The sequence below is a fragment of the Nomascus leucogenys genome, chromosome 8 (assembly GCF_006542625.1).
Source record: "Nomascus leucogenys isolate Asia chromosome 8, Asia_NLE_v1, whole genome shotgun sequence".
In the NCBI taxonomy this organism is placed as follows: domain Eukaryota; kingdom Metazoa; phylum Chordata; class Mammalia; order Primates; family Hylobatidae; genus Nomascus; species Nomascus leucogenys.
The window spans coordinates 101,036,249-101,056,399 of NC_044388.1; the positions used below are offsets into that span (position 1 = coordinate 101,036,249).

The window sequence follows — 20,151 nt, forward strand, 5'->3', positions numbered from 1 at the left end:
AGGGAAACAAAGGCATAGCTTGTGCCCAGGAATTGGAGACCTGCCTGGGCAACATAGGGAGACCGTGTTCTCCACAAAAAGGGGAGAAAAAGACCAAAGAAAAAAAAAAGACAAATAGAATTCAAGTGTTCATCAGTGAATGAATGGAGAAACAAAATGTGGTCTATACATATAATGGAATATTATTCAGTCTTAAAAAGGAATAGGCCAAGCATGGTGGCTCACACCTGTAATCCCAGCACATTGGGAGGCTGAGGTGGGCGGATCACGAGGTCAGGAGATTGAGACCATCCTGGTCAACATGGTGAAACCCCGTCTCTACTAAAATGAAAAAATTAGCCGGGCGTGGTGGCGCGTGCCTGTAGGCGCGCGCCTGTAGTCCCAGCTACTCGGGAGGCTGAGGCAGGGGAATTGCTTGAACCTAGGAGGTGGAGGTTGCAGTGAGCCGAGATTGTGCCACTGCGCTTCAGCCTGATGACGGAGCAAGACTCCATCTCAAAAAAATTCTAAAAAAAAAAAAAAATTCTATTTTAAAAAAAAAAAAGGAATGAAAGTCTGACATATGCTACAACATAGATGAACACTGAAGACGTACATACTAAGTCAAATAAGCCAGACACAAAAGGACAAACATTGTATGATTCCACCGATAGGAGGTTATCTAGAGTATCCAAACTCAAAGAGACAGAAAATAGAATGGTGGTTCCCAGACTGGGGTAGGAGGAATTAGGGAGTTACTGTTTAATAAGTGGCGATGGTTGTACAACAATGTACACTGGTCAAAAAGGATATTCAGAAACAGAACTGAAATTATAATAAAACAGTCTTTTCAGAAAAATATAGTTTAAAATGTATTTATCAGGAAATAAGAAAGATTTTAAAAATGAGATAAATATTCAATTCAAGAAATTAAACAAATTGGCCAGCACGGTTACTCACATCTGTAATCCCAGCACTTTGGGCAGCTGAGGTGGGCAGATCACTTGAGGTCAGGAGTTTGAGACCAGCCTGGCCAACACGGTGAAACCCCATCTCCACTAAAAATACAAAAAGGCTGGGCGTGGTGGCTCACGCCTGTAATCCCACCACTTTGGGATGCTAAGGCAGGTGGATCACGAGGTCAGGAGTTCAAGAGCAGCCTGGCCAACATGGTGAAACCTTGTCTCTACTAAGAATACAAAAATTAACTGGGTATGGTCACATGCCTGTAATCCCAGCTACTTGGGAGGCTGAGGCAGGAGAATTGCTTGAACCAGGACACGGGAGGCAGAGATAGCAGTGAGCCAAGATCGCACCACTGGACTCCAGCCTGGGCTACAGAGCCAGATTCTGTCTCAATAAATAAATAAATAAATAAATAAATCTCAATAAATAAATAAATAAATAAATAAATAAATAAAATAAAATTAAATTAAATTAAATTTAAAAAACACAAAAAAATGAGCCGGGTGTGGTGGTGCACACCCATAATTCCAGCTCTTTGGGAGGCTGAGGCAGGAGAATTGCTTGAGCCTGGGAGGCAGAGGTTGTGGTAGGCTCAGATCAGGACACTACACTCCAGCTTGGGTGATACAGTGGGACTCCATCTCAAAAAATAATAATAATAAAATAAAAATAAATAAAAATAAATAAATAAATAAATGGTGCTGTATTCCCAGTACTTTGGGAGGCTGAGGTGGGTGGATCACTTGAGATCAGGAGTTCGAGACCAGCCTGGCCAACATAGTGAAACCCCGTCTCTACTAAAAATATAAAAATTAGCCAGGCGTGGAGGCAGGCACCTTTTAACCCACCTACTTGGGTGGGTGAGGCAGGAGAATTGTTTGAACCCGGAAAGTGGAAGTTGCAGTGAGCCGAGATCATGCCACTGCACTCCAGCCTGGATGAGAGTGAGACACTGCCTCAAATAAATAAATACATACATACATACCAAAAACCTGCAAATGTTATACCAAATAATGAAACTTCAGGCATACTTCCTTTAACACTGGGAACAAAACAAAGATTCCCACTAACCCTTTTATTGCTTCACTCAGTCTGGAGGTCCTTCAATGCTATATAAACAGAAAATGGAATAAGAGGTGGAAAGACTGGAAGGAGTAAGATAAAGTTGTCATTTTTCATAGATAATATGATTATCTACCTAAGAAAAACAACAAAAAAATCACACAGTAGTAGAGTAAGAAAGTTCAGCAGGGGTGTGATATCCAAGATCAACTTAAAAAAATGGCGGTTCTCTAGAATAACCAGAAATAACCAATTATAAATATGATTAAAAATAAAGTTTGGGTGTGGTGGCTTGTGCCTGCAATTCCAGCACTTTGGGAGGCTGAGGCTGAGGTCAGGAGTTCGAGACCAGCCTGGCCAACATGGCAAAACCCCATCTCTACTAAAAATACAAAAATTAGTTGGGCATGGTGGCACATGCCTGTAATCCCAGCTACTCAGGAGGCTGATGCAGAAGAATTGCTTGAACCTGGGAGGCGGAGGTTGCAGGGAGCCGAGATGGCACTATTGCACTCTAGCCTGGGGGATAGAGCGAGACTGTGTCTCCAAAAAATAAATAAATAAATAAATAAGGGCTGGGTGCAGTGGCTCATGCCTCTATAATCCTAGCACTTTGGGAGGCCAAGGCAGGCGGATCACCTAAGGTCAAGAGTTCGAGACCAGCCTCAACATGGTGAAACCCTGTCTCTACTAAATATACAAAAATTAGCTTAACGTGGTGGCATGTGCCTGTGATCCCAGCTACTCGGGAGGCTGAAGCAGGAGAATCGCTTGAATCCGGGAGGTGGAGGTTGCAGTGAGCCGAGATTGTGCCATTGCACTCCAGCCTGGGCGACAAGAGCAAAACTCTGTCTCAAAAGAAACAAAAGATACCATCACAGTATCAACATAAACTCTAAAGTTTCTAGGAATTAACAACTTAGGCAAGAAAATAAGACATCTATTGAGAAAAATGTAAAATTTTAATAAAACACACAGAAAATAATCTGAATAAATGGAATCTATTTACATTCTTAGAAGGAATAATTAATATTATAAAATGGACAATTCTTCCCAATTAGCCTATACATTTAATGCAATCCCAATAAAAATTCAAGTTGAATTTTTTAGAAACTCAAAAACTTAAAAACTTCAAAGGCCTGTAAATAGTTAAAGTCAACCTTTAAAAAAAAAAAGAGAATTTGTCTTATTGGGTGTTGAGATATAGTATAGATATCGCTATAGTAATAAAAACATTGTAGTGTTTACACAAGAGCAGACAATCAGACCAATGGACAGAGAATGCAGAGACAAACTCATGTGCAGATGGAAACAGTATGTGATAAAGTTAGCAACAGAAATCAATTCAGAAAGGACAGACTGTTTAGTAAATGATTTTGAGAAATATGCAGAATTTCTCCATATTTAGATCCCTACCTAAGACCATACAGAAAGAGTTTGTATGTGAATTAGAGATCTATTATGTGAAGGAAAAATTAAAAAGTTAATAGGGAAAAAACAGTAGATCTCTGTGACTTAGGAGCAGGAATAGATTTTCTAAATGGAACTTCAAACTCCACAGCAAAAAAGTGATGAATCTGATAACACTGAACTTAAGAATGTCTATTCAACAAAGGATACATGGACAAAGTTAACAGAATGACTCAGGACTGAAACTGATAAAGCATTAGGAACAAGAATATACAATGAAATCCTACAAACCAAATAAGAAAAGACTGAAACCCCCAATGAAAATAAGGAAAGGATATGAATGGGCAATTCCAAAAGCAGAGACTCCCAGGAATTAACAGGCACATGAAGACAAGGCCAAACTCATTAATAACCAAAGCAATGCAAATTAAAGCAATGAAATACCACTCCACATTCAGTAAACTGGCAAAAATTGTAAAGGCTTGGAAATGCCAATGCTGGAAAAGTCAGAAAGGCATATATAGGAACCCTCATGCATGCTGGAGGAGGAGAGCCAGGTGCAGGCTTGCTGGGAAAAATCTTTTCCTATAGTACTTAGTCCCTTTAGGTTTTATGCATGATCTGAGGTGGCAGGAAGAAGGAAGCAATCTGGATGTCTACTACGTAGATAACTACAAAGTACAGACAGAAGTTGAGGCAGCTAAAAGTAATAGAGGAAACATACCCATAGCTGCATCATTTACAGAAATTAAAAACCCAGTGCTACATATTTTAAGGCAACCCAACAAAAAGAGCATCCATATGAACCACAATGGCATGGTATCCTATGGGAGGGAGGCCAATGGGGATAAAAGGGTATAAGTAAACATATAACTCAATCATAGTAATGTGACAAGGATGAAGAAAATGACTAACTCAACCCTGTATAGGTAAGATCCAGAAATAATCCCTTCCAGTGAAAAAACTCTGACCAAGAAGATTCTCAGTCACACCATGTTGCCATTCAGCCAGGTTACCACCCAAACTTAGGAAACACCAGGAGTAAGGTCAGTACCCGAGTCTCCAGGGTGTTAATGGCCCTAGCCTGGCTGCTTCTGGCGGCCAAGAGCTGTTGTCTGGTATCCTCCAAATTCTGCTCAGCAAGTGTTTTCTGTAAGTTGGAAGAAGAGTAAAAGAAGACTGTCATTCCCCAATTGAATAAATATTTACAGATTATCTACAACATACTGTGATTTGTGCTGGGCGCAAGAGACACAAATACATTTTTAAAAATTCAGCTAATTGAGATATAATTCACATATCATAAAGTACACACAGATAAATTTGAAATAGTCCCTTGACCTTGAGGCTGGAACAAAAGCCTAATAAAAAAAATTACACAATAGAGTACAGTAAGTGTCCACAAAGAGGAAGAAGCACAGGGTGGGAGATACTCCCTGCCACAGGGCAGGTAGGCAGCTTTAGAACTCACAAGGTGGTTAGGGTTCAGGGAGCCTCCCAGGCAGGGGATGACCAACGGCGATGTGAACAGCCTGCTACATTGAGGGAACTACAACTCCTCAGAAGCCAAAATGATGATGGGTTTAGGTCAAAAAACAAAACTATAAAGATAGGCAAAAGGGCCAGCTCATGAGAAGCTTTTGAATGTTGCAAAAAGGAATTAGAACTTGATTCTGTAAGCAACGTTTTTCAAAGTAGAAATTCTAGGCCGGACGCGGTGGCTCACACCTGTAATCCCAGCACTTTGGGAGGCTGAGGCAGACAGATCACTTTAGGTCAGGAGTTCGAGACCAGCCTGGCTAACGTGGTGAAATCCCATCTCTACTAAAAATATTTTAAAAATTAGCTAGATGTGGTGGTGGGTACCTGTAATCCCAGCTACTCGGGAGGTTGAGGCAGGAGAATTACTTGAACCCAGGAAGCGGAGGTTGCAGTGAGCAGAGATTGCACCACTGAACTCCAGCCTGGGTGAGAGTGAGACTCTGTCTTAAAAAAAAAATGAGGCTGGGAGCGGTGGCTCACACTTGTAATCCCAGCACTTTGGGAAGCCGAGGTGGGCAGATCACGAGGTCAGGAGTTTGAGACCAGCCTGACCAACATGGTGAAGCCCCGTCTCTACTAAAAATACAAAAAAATTAGCCGGGTGTGGTGGCGTGCACCTGTAGTCCCAGCTACTTGGGAAGCTGAGGCAGGAAAATTGCTTGAACCCAGGAAGCGGAGGTTGCAGTGAGCCAAGATCACGCCACTGCACTCTAGCCTGGGCAACAGAGTGAGACTCCGTCTCAAAAAAAAAAAAAAAAAGAAAAGAAAAGAAAATGTAGACTCAGCTGAGATAGCTGTTACTGAGATAGTTGTTAATCTCAGCTAGTTGTATAGATTTGAGGCCTTGCTCCAAGCCTAAGAAAATCAGAATTTCTGAGGGTAGGGCCAGAGATATATACTTTATTTACTTATTTATTATTTTTGAGATGGAATTTCACTCTTGTCGCTCAGGCTGGAAAGTAGTGGTGTGATCTTGGCTCACTGCAACCTCCGCCTCTTGGGTTCAAGTGATTCTCTTGCTTCAGCCTCCTGAGTAGCTGGAATTACAGGCACCCGCCACCATGCCCAGCTGATTTTTTTTTTTTTTTGAGACGGAGTCTCGCTCTGTCGCCAGGCAGGAGTGCAGTGGCATGATCTCAGCTCACTGCAACCTCCCAGGTTCAAGCAATTCTCTTGCCTCAGCCTCCCGAGTAGCTTGGGACTACAGGCATGTGCCACCACGCCCAGCTAATTTTTGTATTTTTAGTAGAGACGGGCTTTCACCATGTTGGCCAGGATGGTCTCGATCTCCTGACCTCATGATCCGCCCGCCTCAGCCTCCCAAAGTGCTGGCATTATAGGCGTGAGCCACTGCGCCTGGCCTAATTTTTGTATTTTTAATAGAGGCGAGGTTTTGCCATGTTGACCAGGCTGGTCTTGAACTCCTGACCTCAGGTGATCTGCCCGCCTCGGCTACCCGAAGTGCTGGGATTACAGGTGTGAGCCACCACACCTGGCCTAGAGATATACACTTTAAACAAACTTCCCAAGTAATTTCTATGCACATTAAACTTTATAATAATGATGATGGCACAATAAGAATATTGATCATGTTAACAGCTGACATATATTGAGACCCTACTATGTTCTGGTTATCATTCTAAGCACTTCACATATTGTAACTTATTTAACCCTAACAACAATTCTGAGTTTAATAGTATAATAAAACCAATTTTACTGGGGAGGAAGCAAACACAAAGAGATTAAATTACTTGCTCTAAGTCAGGGGTCCCCAACCCTTGGGCCACAGACTTTGTGGCCTGTTAGGAACCAGGCGGCACAGCAGGAGGTGAGTGATGAGTAAGCACTACCGCCTAAGATCTGCCTCCAGTCAGATCAGAGGTGGTGTTAGATTTTCATAGGAGCATGAACCCTATTGTGAACTGCGCAAGTGAGGGATCCAGGTTGCACACTCCTTATGAGAATCTAGGGACGATGATGATCTGAGGTGGAACAGTTTTATTCTGAAACCACCCCCTCACCTGCCCCCACCCGACCCCATCTGTGGAAAAACTGTCTTCCACGAAACCAGTCCCTGGTGCCAAAAGGGTTGGGAACTGCTGCTCCAAGTCACAGCTGGTAAGTAGAAGAGGCAAAATACAAGCATGGACAGTCTGATTCTAGAAATCAATTTACTCCCTAGAACCCACATTACACTTACTGCAGACTGTTGAAGGGAATTGTAGAAGATGTTTAAGAGAGTGATATAGTCACCAGTGCTGAGTAGGAGGATCGGTTTGGCAGTGAGCATGGAAGACTGTGTCAGAGAGTGAAGGAAGAAAGACTGATGCTGGGTAGGCCAATCTGGAGACTTCTCACATAGGCTAGGCTAGATTTGCTGAAACCCTGAAGTACAACCAGTGGCAGTGGAGATGGAGGTATTTAGTTGAAACTGACTAAAGAAAGAAAGGGAGGGTCTAATCTAGGAGGAGCCCCATGACCTCAGCTTTGTCAACTTTGTCACGGTGTGGCCAATCACTGTAACAGAAAGAGAGGAAAGAGCAGAATGTGTGCAGACAATGAGCTCAGCCTGATGAGAAAGTTCACTTGCACCACTGGGGAAGAGGCCAGTCTGCACAACAGCCTCCCTCGGGAAGGAGAGAATGCTGCCCAAGGTAATTCTTGCTTTTGCCAAGGGGCAGATGTAGCTATTTTCCTTGGCCACTGCAGAGTATAAAATGGTGGGGAAGAGGGCAGTGCAGAAAGACAAGGCAGCTCAAGTGGCGGAAATCACTAGGTGTGGTTTATTGGTGATGAGATGCTATCCGTTTGTATATATCTCTGAATACAGCTCTCCCTTTCCCTGAGAAAAGCATGTCACCCACAGGTGACATAAGGCTCTTTCTGATGTAAGCAGGACAAGGCAAAGTTGGAGACACTTCTTTTGTTACCGTGCTGTTTGCTGGCCCTATAGCTCTGAAACTCTAGGATTTGTGAAGTCACCAGAATCAACCCTGCCTTTCTAACACCAGCCAGCCCAAAGAGAACAGAAGTTACCTCTTTCAGGAGTTCTTGCACGTGTTCTTCTCCTGATAAGTTCTGTTCTAGTCTCTTCTCCAAGGATGCAACCTTCTCTTGCAAATGTGTGATAATGTCTTCTTTCTCTTGAGTTTCAGCAGTGACCTGCAGGTGAAAGCAGAGATCACTTTATACTAGAAGCCCTCTCTTCCTTCCTTCCTGCTTTCTCTTGGGCCATCACATTTTCCTGCAATTCTGTCCTCAACTGTATCCTAGAAGAACAAACAGCCAAGAGATCTTCCCTGACAATGGGATACAGAAAATGTGAGATTAGAACCTGGCAAAACTCAGGGATCCAGCTCAGACCTAGTGCAGCAAGAAGCAAACTCTTCCCAATTAAACAACTGACAGTCTGGAACAAAGGCATTACCTACCTGGTAGAGGCAACAGAACTAATCCCACCAAGAAGCACCCAGCCTGCAATGACCTATGGAACAATGCTCCTGAAAGCTGAGGGGCTGGATAAAGCAGTAACAGTGGTGATATAGTGGCTTTAAGGCTAAAGAGAGAACTTCTGAAATGATGAGATTCACCTGGGCTCACAGCACAGGGACCACAGCAGAGCTGCCATGCCTCTCACACCTTGGCTCTAGACCAACAGCTGCCCGTTTTATTTAAATCTATTTTTTTTTTTGGTTTTTGAGACAGAGTGTTGCTCTGTCACCTAGGCTGGAGTACAGTGGCGCGATCTCGGCTCACTGCAACCTCCACCTCCTGGGTTTATGCCATTCTCCTGCCTCAGTCTCCCGAGTAGCTGGGACTACAGGTGCCCACCACCATACCAAGCTAATTTTTTGTATTTTTAGTAGAGACGGGGTTTCACCGTGTTAGCCAGGATGGTCTCGATCTCCTGACCTCGTGATCCACCAGCCTCGGCCTCCCAAAGTGCTAGGATTACAGGCGTGAGCCACCGTGCCCGGCCAGTCTATCTCTTTAGCTATGATGGTAGAGGTGGTAGCGACAGGTTGGGACTAACTTGGTTCCTTTTACTGCTACTAATCTTCAACTGCTGCTTGTATTAGTCCATTCTCACACTGCTATAAAGAATACCCGAGACTGGGTAATTTATAAAGGAAAGAGATTTAATTGACTCACAGTTCCACATGGCTGGGAGGCCTCAGGAAACTTACAAGCATGGCAGAAGGAGAAGGGGAAGCAAGGTACGTCTTACACCGTGGCAGGATAGAGCAAGCAAGCGAGGGGGGATGTGCCATACTGTAAAACCATCAGCTCTCATGAGAACTCACTCACTATCACAAGAACAGCAAAGGAGAAATCTGCCTCCATGATCCAATCACCTCCCACCAGGTCCCTCCCTTGACATGTGGGCATTACAATTTGAGATGAGATTTGGGTGGGGACACAGAGCCTAACCATATCACTGCTCAATGTCAAAGCAGAGGATCCAGGAAGCTTTGAATACATGAGTTCTTACATCCCCACTGAGGATGCCCATTCTTCCCCAGAAAAGGCTGTATGGCAACAAAATCTCACTGTGAAGACTTGTACCTCTTCACATATACTCCGTTCCCTCAAATTCCCTTATCTTACACTTCCGTTGCTCCATCTCAAGCCATAAACTTTCATGTTCAGTTGTAACCTGGCCAATCTCTCCTCAGGATAAGAGGCAGCAACCAGGGTGTATGGTTTTGGGAAGAAGTATTTGCCATTCTGAATTCTCACAGGTGGACGACAGAGATAGTGGAGGGCAAGTCTGAAGACTAGATTTATGACCCCACAATTCAATAAACTTTCATCAAGCCTCAACTCTATCTGTTGTTTTCTGAGGATACAATCAACATAATTCCAGCATGGAGGCTGGTGATGGAGACAGACACACAACTAATTACAAAACAGTACAACTGTGCTTCAACAGAGGGACACACATGGTGCTATGAGATATCAGATGCAAGAGGGATTAACTGGGAGAATCAGATCAGGCCTCCTGAATGGGCAAGTCCAGGTGAAAGAGGGTGGAAGAGGAACAATCATTCTGCATAAAGGGCAGCACATACAAAGAGGTAACAGACAAGTCCTGCTAGGCTAGAGGCTGGGTGAGGAGGAAAGAACAGCTGAACACAACTCTCAGGTCTGTGGCTCAGACACCTGGGCAAATGGTAACATTATGCAAGGTGGATAACACAGGAAGGACAGCGAGTGTGACAGGAAAAAAAAAGCCAGTTTTGGCCATGTTGACCCATCTTTATGGGTCTCTTATTGATAATGTTAATACTAGCGATAGTTACAACTGCAATATAGCAGCAGCAGTTATAACAAGATTGCAGCAGCAATATTGAAAAAGAATAACTGTAGGCCGGGCGCGATGGCTCACGCCTGTAATCCCAGCACTTTGGGAGGCTAAGGTGGGCGGATCACGAGGTCACGAGATCGAGACTATCCTGGCTAACACGGTGAAACCCCATCTCTACTAAAAATACAAAAACAAAATTAGGCGGGCGTGGTGGCGGGCGCCTGTAGTCCCAGCTACTCAGGAGGCTGAGGCGGGAGAATCGCGTGAACCTGGGAGGCGGAGCTTGCAGTGAGCGGAGATCGTGCCACTGCACTCCAGCCTGAGCGAGGAGCGACATTCCATCTCAAAGAAAAAAAAAGGAAAGAAAAAGAATAACTGTTGATGTAAGAGTTGGAGAACATTACCTGATTTCAACTCTAAAGTGACAATGATCAAGACAGTGTGGTAATAGCGTAAAGACAGACATATAGGGTCAAGGGAACGCTGCAAGCGCTTCCTATTATGTCTAGTCCTTACAAACGCTCTTTACCACATCCATTTACAAGGAAACTGAAGCTTAGGGACTAGCCCAAAGGCACATACCTATTAGCGATAGATTAAGGATTTAAATCCAGGTCTTCTGGATCCAAAGTCTACATTTGTTCCCTTATACATCAATCTGAATTCAAGAGGTATAGATGACGCTTTCCAGTTAAAACCAAAACAACACATCTTACACAGGTCACTGTGTTAGGCAAAGTTAGGGGCAGAAAAAGAATCAGTGGCCAAGTTCCACTTATGCCTCTTGTGCAATATATTGATATGCAACCTCCTTCTCCAGGCTGGCTGGTTTACTTCAGGCCCTCTACACCTCATGTGGACTAGGAAACAGCTACCAAGCCATACTCCCTGACATCAAACCTGCCCCTTTCCTAATGATCACCCTCTTCACCTACTCCCTCCCGAGTCTGGGCCTCACAGTTACAGTCCCAGAATATGGACTGCATCAATTCTGGGTGGTGGTCACTTGATTCAGACAGACATGAGTCTGAATCCTGGCTCTGTCATTGACTCCAGCTGTACGGTCTTGACAAATCATTTAGCCTTTGATGTCAGATGCTCATTACTATCACCTGTAAAATAGGAAACACTGTCTAACCAAAGGGTAGTTGTGAGGACTCGATGAGTCCCTATCTGTAAAGTACCTGAATACTGAGCTCAGGGTAAATGCTCAGCTGTTCTTGTTAAATATTCACTAATGATTATTTATGGAATTTCATGTTCACTATTTACTCTATACAACTGGCCCTGCATACCTTCCCAGCCTCATCTAGCACCGTTTCCACTTCCTAAGTGCTAACCACTTGTCTATCCTTTCGGTTCTCCCAACATGCCTTTTTTTCCTTCATTATAAATGTATTTATTGCGCCAAGACCAGTGGCTTATGTTTCTAATCCCAGCACTGTGAGAGGCCGAGGCAGGAGGCTTGCTTAAAGCCAAGAGATCAAAACCAGCCCAGGTAACACAGGGAGATCTTTTCCCTACAAAAGTAAAAAAATTGAAAACAAAAAAGGTTGAGGTTGCGGTGAGCCGAGATCGCGCCATTGCACTCCAGCCTGGGCATCAAGAGCAAAACTCTGTCTCAAAAATAAATAAATAAATAGATAAAATAAAATAAATGGCAGGGCGTGGTGGCTCACGTGTGTAATCCCAGCACTTTGGGAGGCCGTGGCAGGCAGATCAAGAGGTCAGGAGTTCAAGACCAGCCTGACCAATATGGTGAAACCCTGTCTCTTCTAAAAATACAAAAATTAGCTGGGCATGGTGGCACGTGCCTATAGTCCCAGCTACTTGGGAGGCTGAGGCAAGAGAATCACTTGAACCTGGGAGGTGGAGGCTGCGGTGAGCCAAGATCACACCATTGCATTCCAGCCTGGGCAACAGAGTGAGACTGCGTCTCTAAATAAATGAATGAATGAATGAATGAATGAATATACTTATTTAAGTAAAAAAAAAAGTAAGGTGAATTCCATGAAAATATTATGTTAAGTACAATAAGGTTAGGAAGAACATAAATTGGGAAGTCAAAAGATAATGGCTACAGTTGAGGAACTGCTATCTAGTAGAGTAAAAGACGTGTAATTCTGAACACTGTGGGTTAAATAAAAACAAAATGAAAAGAATTAAAGTAAAATTTTGTTCCCAAACTGACAGACATCTGGTAAGAATAACTAGAAAACAATAGAAAATGCATAAATACTACTACGAATGAAGATAGGGGAGCAACTAAAAAAAGAATATAAGAAATACAATGCCAAAACATTAAACATATAGCAAATGAACAATTATGTAGAAAAATATAAATTAACAAAACTTAGGAATAAATATACAAACTTAGAATTACCATTAAGGAAATCTATTCAGTAATTAAAAATCTTCAAAAGCCAGGCAAAGTGGCTCATGCCTGTAATTCCAGGACTTTGGGAGGCTGAGGCAGGAGGATCACTTGTGCCCTGGAATTCAAAACTAGCCTGGGCAACATAGTGAGACCTTATCTCTAAAAAAAATTTTTTTTTTAATTAGCCAGGTGTGGTAGTGTAACCCTGTAGTCCCAGATATATGGGAGGCTAAAGTGGGAGGATCACTTATGCCCAGGAATTTGAGGCTGCAGTGAGCCATGACTGCACCATTGCACTCTAGCCTGGGTGACAGTGAGACCCTGACGCAAAAAAAAAAAAAACCACTAATGACAAAAATTAAAATTTTGATATGTCCCTAATATATTACTATATAATTGAGAAAAAATAAATTATAGCTCCAGGTATCATATGAACGTTTTTCAGGAGCGCAATGTTCAGCACAAAAAAAGTTAAGTTTAGAAAAATACCTACAGAATGATTTCATTTATATAACATTAACAAGCATGGGAAACTAAAGAAGATATTGCTTAGGGATAAAACTGACAACATTAGAAAGCAAAGTAGACAATGAAGCAATCTCCGGATAGTACTTACTTCCAAAGGAAAAAGGAATGGGATGGAATAGTGAAGGGCACACAGGGAACCTCAAAGATAAACACATTGTTCTTTTTCTTAACCTGAGGGATAGCTCAGAGGGCTCATTGCCTTATTATACTTTCTATCATACTCATATTTTATAAATATGTTTTTATATATACTCAATAAAGACAAGAAAAAACAAATTCCAAATTTACAATCTTCACACAATACCAGCCCTTCTGTTGCCCAAGCCAGAAGCCCATAAATCACCCATAAAAATACAGACTTTTCTCTTCCTCTCCTCCCATATCTATTACATTAGTAAGTCTGTCAATCTCTTCAATAGTTCTTACATTTGTCTACCCATTATTATCTTCACCACCACACTTGTCAAAGCCTCCATCATCTTATAGTCGAACAACTGCAAAAGCTTCCTAAGTGGAAGACCCTCTCAGTCTCCTAACGGCCACAGTAATCTGTTATTCTCTCTTATTCTGTATGTCACTGGCTTTCTTCTAGTTCCTTGAATGTGCTAATCCTTTTATTTGCCTCAGAGTTTTTGTTCATGCTGCTCCCTGCTTGAAATTCTCTCCCATCATCCCTTTCTCTCCAGCCTGAGCACTGTATCAAGTGTTACTTCCTTAAGTGTTCTACGGCTCCAAGACTGGATCTGATCTGATATCTTTTTTTTTTTCGAGATGGAGTTTTGTTCTTATTGCCCAGGCTGGAGTGCAATGGTGCGATCTCGGCTCACTGCAACCTCCGCCTCCTGAGTTCAAGCGATTTTCCTGCCTCAGCCTCCCAAGTAGCTGGGATTACAGGCGTGTGCCACCATGCCCAGCTAATTTTGTATTTTTAGTAGAGACAGGGTTTCTCCATGTTGGTCAGGCTGGTCTTGAACTCCCGACCTCAGGTGATCCACCTGCCTTGGCCTCCCAAAGTGCTGGGATTACAGGTGTAAGCCACCAAGCCCAGCCCTGATCTGATATCTTTTAATAGGATCTCACAACATCTCGTAGTTTTCTTTGAGAACACTCATCACTGTTAATAATTATATATGTGATTACTGATTAATGTCTGACTTCCCTTCTAGACTATAAGCACCACAAAGGCAAGAACTGTATCTATTTTGCTCACCATAATATTATGAACACCCAGCACAGAGCCCAGCACATAGTAAGGCTCAACTAGTATTTTTAGAATGAATGAAAATACTGTGACCACAGTCTGGACTTCCCTGAGCCCCATTTTTCCAATTATAAAAACAACAGATGGTTCTAACTGACATCAAAGGGTCCCTTGACTATCAAAGTTGTGGCCAGGTGCCTGTAATCCCAGCACTTTAAGGGCCGAGGTGGGCAGATCACTTGATGCCAGGAGTTCAAGACCAGCCTGGCCAACATGGTGAAATCCTGTCTCTACTAAAAATATAAAAATTAGCCCAGTTGGTGCCTGTAGTCCCCGTTATTCAGGAGGCTGAGGTGGGAGGATTGCTTGAGCCCAGGAGGTGGAGGTTGCAGTTAGCCAAGATCACGCCATTGCACTCCAGCCTGGGTGACAAAGTGAGACCCTGTCTCAGAAAAAAACAAAACAATACAAAAACCAAAGTTGTGTATGTATTGTCTCCCTTCTTCCATGATCCCAGATGTACTCTAACCTTCTGCCTTTTTTGCCTCCTGCTGTCCTCCTGATCCTTGACATTCCAGTTCCTCTAGGAAGATTTCCTTGACTCCTGGGCTGGAATGTACTTCCCCTATGGCATATCTTTTGTATTTGAAAAATCTAGGGCTGAGTGTGGTGGTCACCTCTGTAATCCCAGCACTTTGGGAGGCTGAGGCGGGTGGATTGCTTGAGCCCAGGAGTTCGAGACCAGCCTGGGCAACATAGTGAAACTCCATCTCTACAGATAATAATAATAAAAAAAATTAGCCTGTTGTAGCGGCGTGTGTCTGTAGTCCCAGCTACTTGGGAGGCTGAGGTGGAAGGACCACTTCAGCCTGGGAGGCTGAGGCTGCAGTGAGCCGTTGACGTCACTGCACTCCAGCCTGGGTGAAAGAGCAAGACCGTGTCTCAAAAAAAAAGAAAAAAAAAAGAAAAAAGAAAAATCTAGTTCATTTACTTTAGACTTCTTGTTTGAGCATTTCCTTTCTTGTGATTACAGTAGGTTTGAGTTCTATAATGAAACTGTAAGCCTCTGAAGGAAAACAATGTCTGTATTGAGATTTTTAGTTCATTGAGGGTAGAAAGCCTGTATCACAGTCATTCATTCATGTATATATTTACTGGGTGCTCCTTATTGTGAGGCAGCAAAGTGCAGTAGAATAAGCATGAGTTTTGGAGTAAGACTTGGGTTAGAATCCAACTCTGTCACTTACTGTTATAACTGTGAACAAGGTCAATAACCTCTCTTAGTTTCCACTTAGGTATCTGTAAGTATAACACTTAGCTAGAAGGGGTATATAGACCTCTATTGACAAAATCTTACTGTACTGTAACTATGCTGTAAGGCTCTGTCTCACTTGAGATCAGCATTTCTGAAAAGATGAGGGTAGGGTGGATGGCACTGCCGAACAGGGGATGGTTCTATGATGTGAGGGGAAGGGCTGGATGTCAATGACTGAAGGATGCTATTGGCATTCAGAACCCAGAGGCCAGGAATGCTAAATGTCCTGCAATGCAATGGACAATCATACAATACAAGTTGTTCTGCTCAAAATGCCAATAAGAAGTATCTCATTGGGAAATACTACTTTATTTATATTTATTTATTTATTTATTTTATTATTTTTTTGAGACAAAGTCTCTCTCTGTCGCCCAGGCAGGCTGCAGCGCAGTGGTGCAATCTCGGCTCACTCGCAACCTCCACCTCCCAGGTTTAACTGAATCTCCTGCCTCAGCCTCCCAAGTAGCTGGAATTACAGGCGTATGCCACCACGCCCAGCCTTATTTTTATTTTTAAAGATAGTCTTGCTCTGTTGCCTGGGCTGCAGTGCTGTGATATGGTCATAGCCCACTGCAGCCTTGAATTCCTGAGCTTAAGCAATTCTCTCACCATAGCCTCCCAAACAGCTGGAACAACAGATGCACACCACCACACCTGGCTAATTTTTTTTTTTTGGTAGAGATGGGGTCAAGAGGAGGACCTCGTGTGATCCTCCTGCCTTGGCCTACCAAAGTGCTAGGACTACAGGCTTGAGTCACTGTGCTGGGCCTGAGAAACACTACTTTATATTCAATAATATTATCGTTCATCTTTATATTCTCAGAGTTTAGCACAGCCCTAATGTAGAAACAAATGTATGTCAATGAAATGAAAAAACAAATTGTAATGACATCATTTGATTATGTGCCATAAAACAAACTGGATTAGAGCCAAGTATGTCAAAGGTACAGCCCTGGTCATGTCAGCCACTGTTATATTTTTCTTGCTCAAGGTCCATTATCTGCTTAAAGACATATTTGAGTCAGGCCAGGCATGGTGGCTCACGCCTGTAATCTCAGCACTTTGGGAGGCCGAGGTTGGTAGATCACGAGGTCAGGAGTTTCAGACCAGCCTGGCCAACATGGTAAAACCCTGTCTCTACTAAAAATACAAAAATTAGCCGGGGTAGTGGCAGGCGCCTATAATCCCTGGGCAACAAGAGCAAGATTCTGTCCCCCGCCCCCCAAAAAAAAGACATATTTGAGTCAACCAAATGGTGTATTTTGAGAATTCCTGTCAGGAAAATACTGACTATTTCTGCTAAGCAACCCTTGTTCAGCTGTATGGCCATTTCCATCTGAGTGCAGCCTAGCTAGAACAGGAAATGGAGCCTTGTGGACTGCATGAGAAACGTATGTTCAGTAGCCACTCTCAGGCAGAAATTTCTGCAAGAATTCGTTTTTATGAATCTTAGAAATCCAGGTCTTCTCCTCATATTCTACTTACCTTTTGCAAATCAATGGAAAGCTGCTGAATGAGTGCTTGGAGCTCTTGTTCCTTTTGTTCCAGGGCTGTGATCTTACTTTCTGCACCTGTTTTTGAAGCTATCACATGATCTCTTCATCAAAAGAAAGCAGACAATGAACAAATTTGGATATCTCATCTAATATACAGTCTTCTGCAGGAAAAATACAAATGGTTCCTTCCATGTCAGGGCTACAAGCATCATTAGCCACATGCAGGTTTTCAATGGAAAAAGCCTCGGCTCTCTCTGAAGCAGGAGCCCAAAGAGAAAAAGTCCACCCTAGTTTAAGAAAGAAATCCTGACCTGCCTTTCCTTAGTCTATTAATACTTTAAAAACTAAAACCACACTGAATTGCTCAGCAGGGCTGGAAGTGTCCTGAGTTTCAGCAGCTGAAGGGGAAAATGGGTTGGAGGTGAGGTGGGGTCTGAGTCCTAGGCAGGTAAGGATGTGTCCAGAAGCCTTTGCCAGCACTGGAATCAGAAAGTGGTATAATGAACAATGGGGAAAGGTGGGCAGGCTATAGCCAGAACTACACTAACACTTCTTCCCAAGGGCCCCACAGACCAAGCAAGAACCTCTGCTCTTCCAGCGTTGAGTAGTGTCTCTGCAATTCTTCTAGCTTCTGGCTTAAGTCTGATGACATCTGACTGGAGTTCATCAACTCCTCCTGGGTACGACTAAGTTCTCTGGTTCGTGCCTCCAATTCTTGTTCCATTTTCCCTAGACTTTCTTCTTTTTTTAAAAGCTGACACAAAAATACAAAGTTTCATTGGGCTATGCTAAGAAAAATACACTTAAGATCGGGCATGGTGGCTCACGGCTGTAATCCCAACACTTTGGGAGGCCGAGGCAGGTGGATCACTTGAGGTCAGGAGTTTGAGACCAGCCTTGCTAACATGGCAAAACTCTGTCTCTACTAAAAATACAAAAATTAGCCAGGCGTGGTGGCGGGTACCTGTAATCCCAGCTACTCGGGAGGCTGAGGTGGGAGAATCACTTGAACCTGGGAGGTGGAGGTTGCAATTAGCCAAGATCACGCCACTGCACTCCAGCCTGGGTGACAGAGCTAGGCTCCATCTCAAAAAAAAAAAAAAAAAAAAGTAAAAAAGAAAAATACACTTAAAAACAAATCTGGGCTGGGTACGGTGGCTCACGTCTGTAATCCCACCATTTTGGGAGGTTGAGGCATGCATATCATTTGAGCCCAGGAGTTTGAGACCAGCCTGGGTAACATGGTGAAACACCACCTCTACAAAAAATACAAAAATTAGCCAGGCATGGTAGTGTGCCTGTAGTCCCAGCTACTCGAGAGGCTTAGGTGGAAGAATCCCTTGAGTCCGGGAGGTCGAGGCTGCAGTGGGCCATGATCATGCCACTGCACTCCAGTTTGGGTGACAGAGTGAGACTCTATCTCAAAAAAAAAAAAAAGAAAAGAAAAAAAAAAATCTAAACTTGTCAGGCATGGTGGCACACACCTATAGTACATGCTTACAGTCCCAGTTACTTGGGAGGCTAAAGTGGGAGGAGAGCTTGAGCCCACGAGTTGGAGGCTGCAGTGTGCTATGATCGCACCTGTGAGTAGCCATTATACTCCAGCCTGGGCAACACTGTGAGACTCCATCTATTTAAAAAAAAAAATGTGGACCAATAGCCAAACTTCTATAACATTTTTGTCGGCTTATAAGAGAATTTATATACCCGGTAGTTAAAAAAAAAAAAACAAAAAAAAGAACATTTCAAACAGAACTTTTCTATTTTAATAAATTTAAAAACATACAAATATGATTAATATCAAATATGATTAATATCAAATATTACTGGTGTATATTTATCAGCAATTAGAGAGTGATGACTAGTAAAATCAGAGTGAATAATCATCTATTCAGTATTTAGCTACTAAAACAAAAATGCATACCATGTGCTTTATTTTACTTAGTTCCTGCTGCTGGAACCCCTCTAATTCATCCAGTTCATCTCTCCTTTGGAAAAGATTCATACTCTGGTTCTTCATTTCCTGTAACTGGGCTGTCAGAATACTTTTCTCCTATTTGAAAGAAGAAGACATCAACTCAGGCAATGAAAGCATTAGACATCTGTATTACAAAAGTGAAAATCTTTCTTTTTTAAAATTTTTGTCTTTAGAGACAGTCTCACTAGTTGCCCAGGCTGGCCTTGAACTCCTGGGCTCAAGCAATCCTCCCGCCTTGGCCTCCCAAAGTGCTAAGATTACAGACATAAGCCACCACACCCGGCCTGAAAGTGGAATTCTTAATAAAGGAAAAATCTTAAGGAAATCTCATGCCAGTGGACAATAACGCATTGATAATGGGAAGCATTACAGAAATATGGCATCATTTACAAATTCTTTAATTGAATTAATCCTTTAACTAGAGAATTTAATTCTTTATTTAAAAATAAATGTGTTTTAAATAATTGTGAAAAAGGGGAATAAAAGCAAAATTATGTAGAACTTTTTTTTTTTTTGGTAGAGACAGGATCTTGCTCTATTATCCAGGCTGATCTTGAACTCCTGGCCTCAAGACATTCTCCTGCCTCAGCCTCTCAAAGTATTGATAGATATGAGCCATTGTGCATGGCCTATGTAGAACTTTAAAGTTCTTACATCTGTTTAGCAAGTCCAGATATATATTTTACATGTCTATTCTTTCATCGTTTGTTTTTTGACACAGAGTCTCACTCTGTTGCCCAGGTTGGTCTGCAGTGGTGCGATCTTGCTTACTGCAGCCTCCGCCTCCCAAGTTGAAGTGATTCTCATGCCTCAGTTTCCTGAGTAGCTGAGACTACAGGCGTGCACCACCATGTCTGGCTAATTTTTTTGCTTTTAGTAGAGATGAGGTTTCGCCATGTTTGCCAGGCTGGTCTCGAACTCCTGACTTCAGGCGATCCGCCCACCTCCACTTCCCAAAGTGCTGGGATTACAGGCGTAAGCCACTGTGC

The 20,151-nt window shown here is 42.8% G+C and overlaps 1 protein-coding gene across 6 annotated transcripts in view; it reads right to left on the reverse strand.

Annotated features, from left to right (window-relative positions):
- The window catches only part of GOLGA1 (golgin A1), a 62,987-nt gene that overhangs the window by 25,557 nt on the left and 17,279 nt on the right, over nucleotides 1–20,151 (reverse strand). For 5 of the 6 annotated variants that reach the window (XM_030817807.1, XM_030817802.1, XM_030817804.1 and 2 more), the window contains 5 exons: nucleotides 19,109–19,237; nucleotides 17,769–17,938; nucleotides 17,174–17,285; nucleotides 7,996–8,121; nucleotides 4,472–4,567 (listed from right to left, as the gene is read on the reverse strand). In XM_030817807.1, coding sequence (XP_030673667.1) covers nucleotides 4,472–4,567; nucleotides 7,996–8,121; nucleotides 17,174–17,285; nucleotides 17,769–17,938; nucleotides 19,109–19,237 — 633 coding nt within the window. The remainder of the gene's footprint in view (nucleotides 1–4,471; nucleotides 4,568–7,995; nucleotides 8,122–17,173; nucleotides 17,286–17,768; nucleotides 17,939–19,108; nucleotides 19,238–20,151) is intronic. The other variant, XM_030817806.1, reaches the window with a different exon arrangement.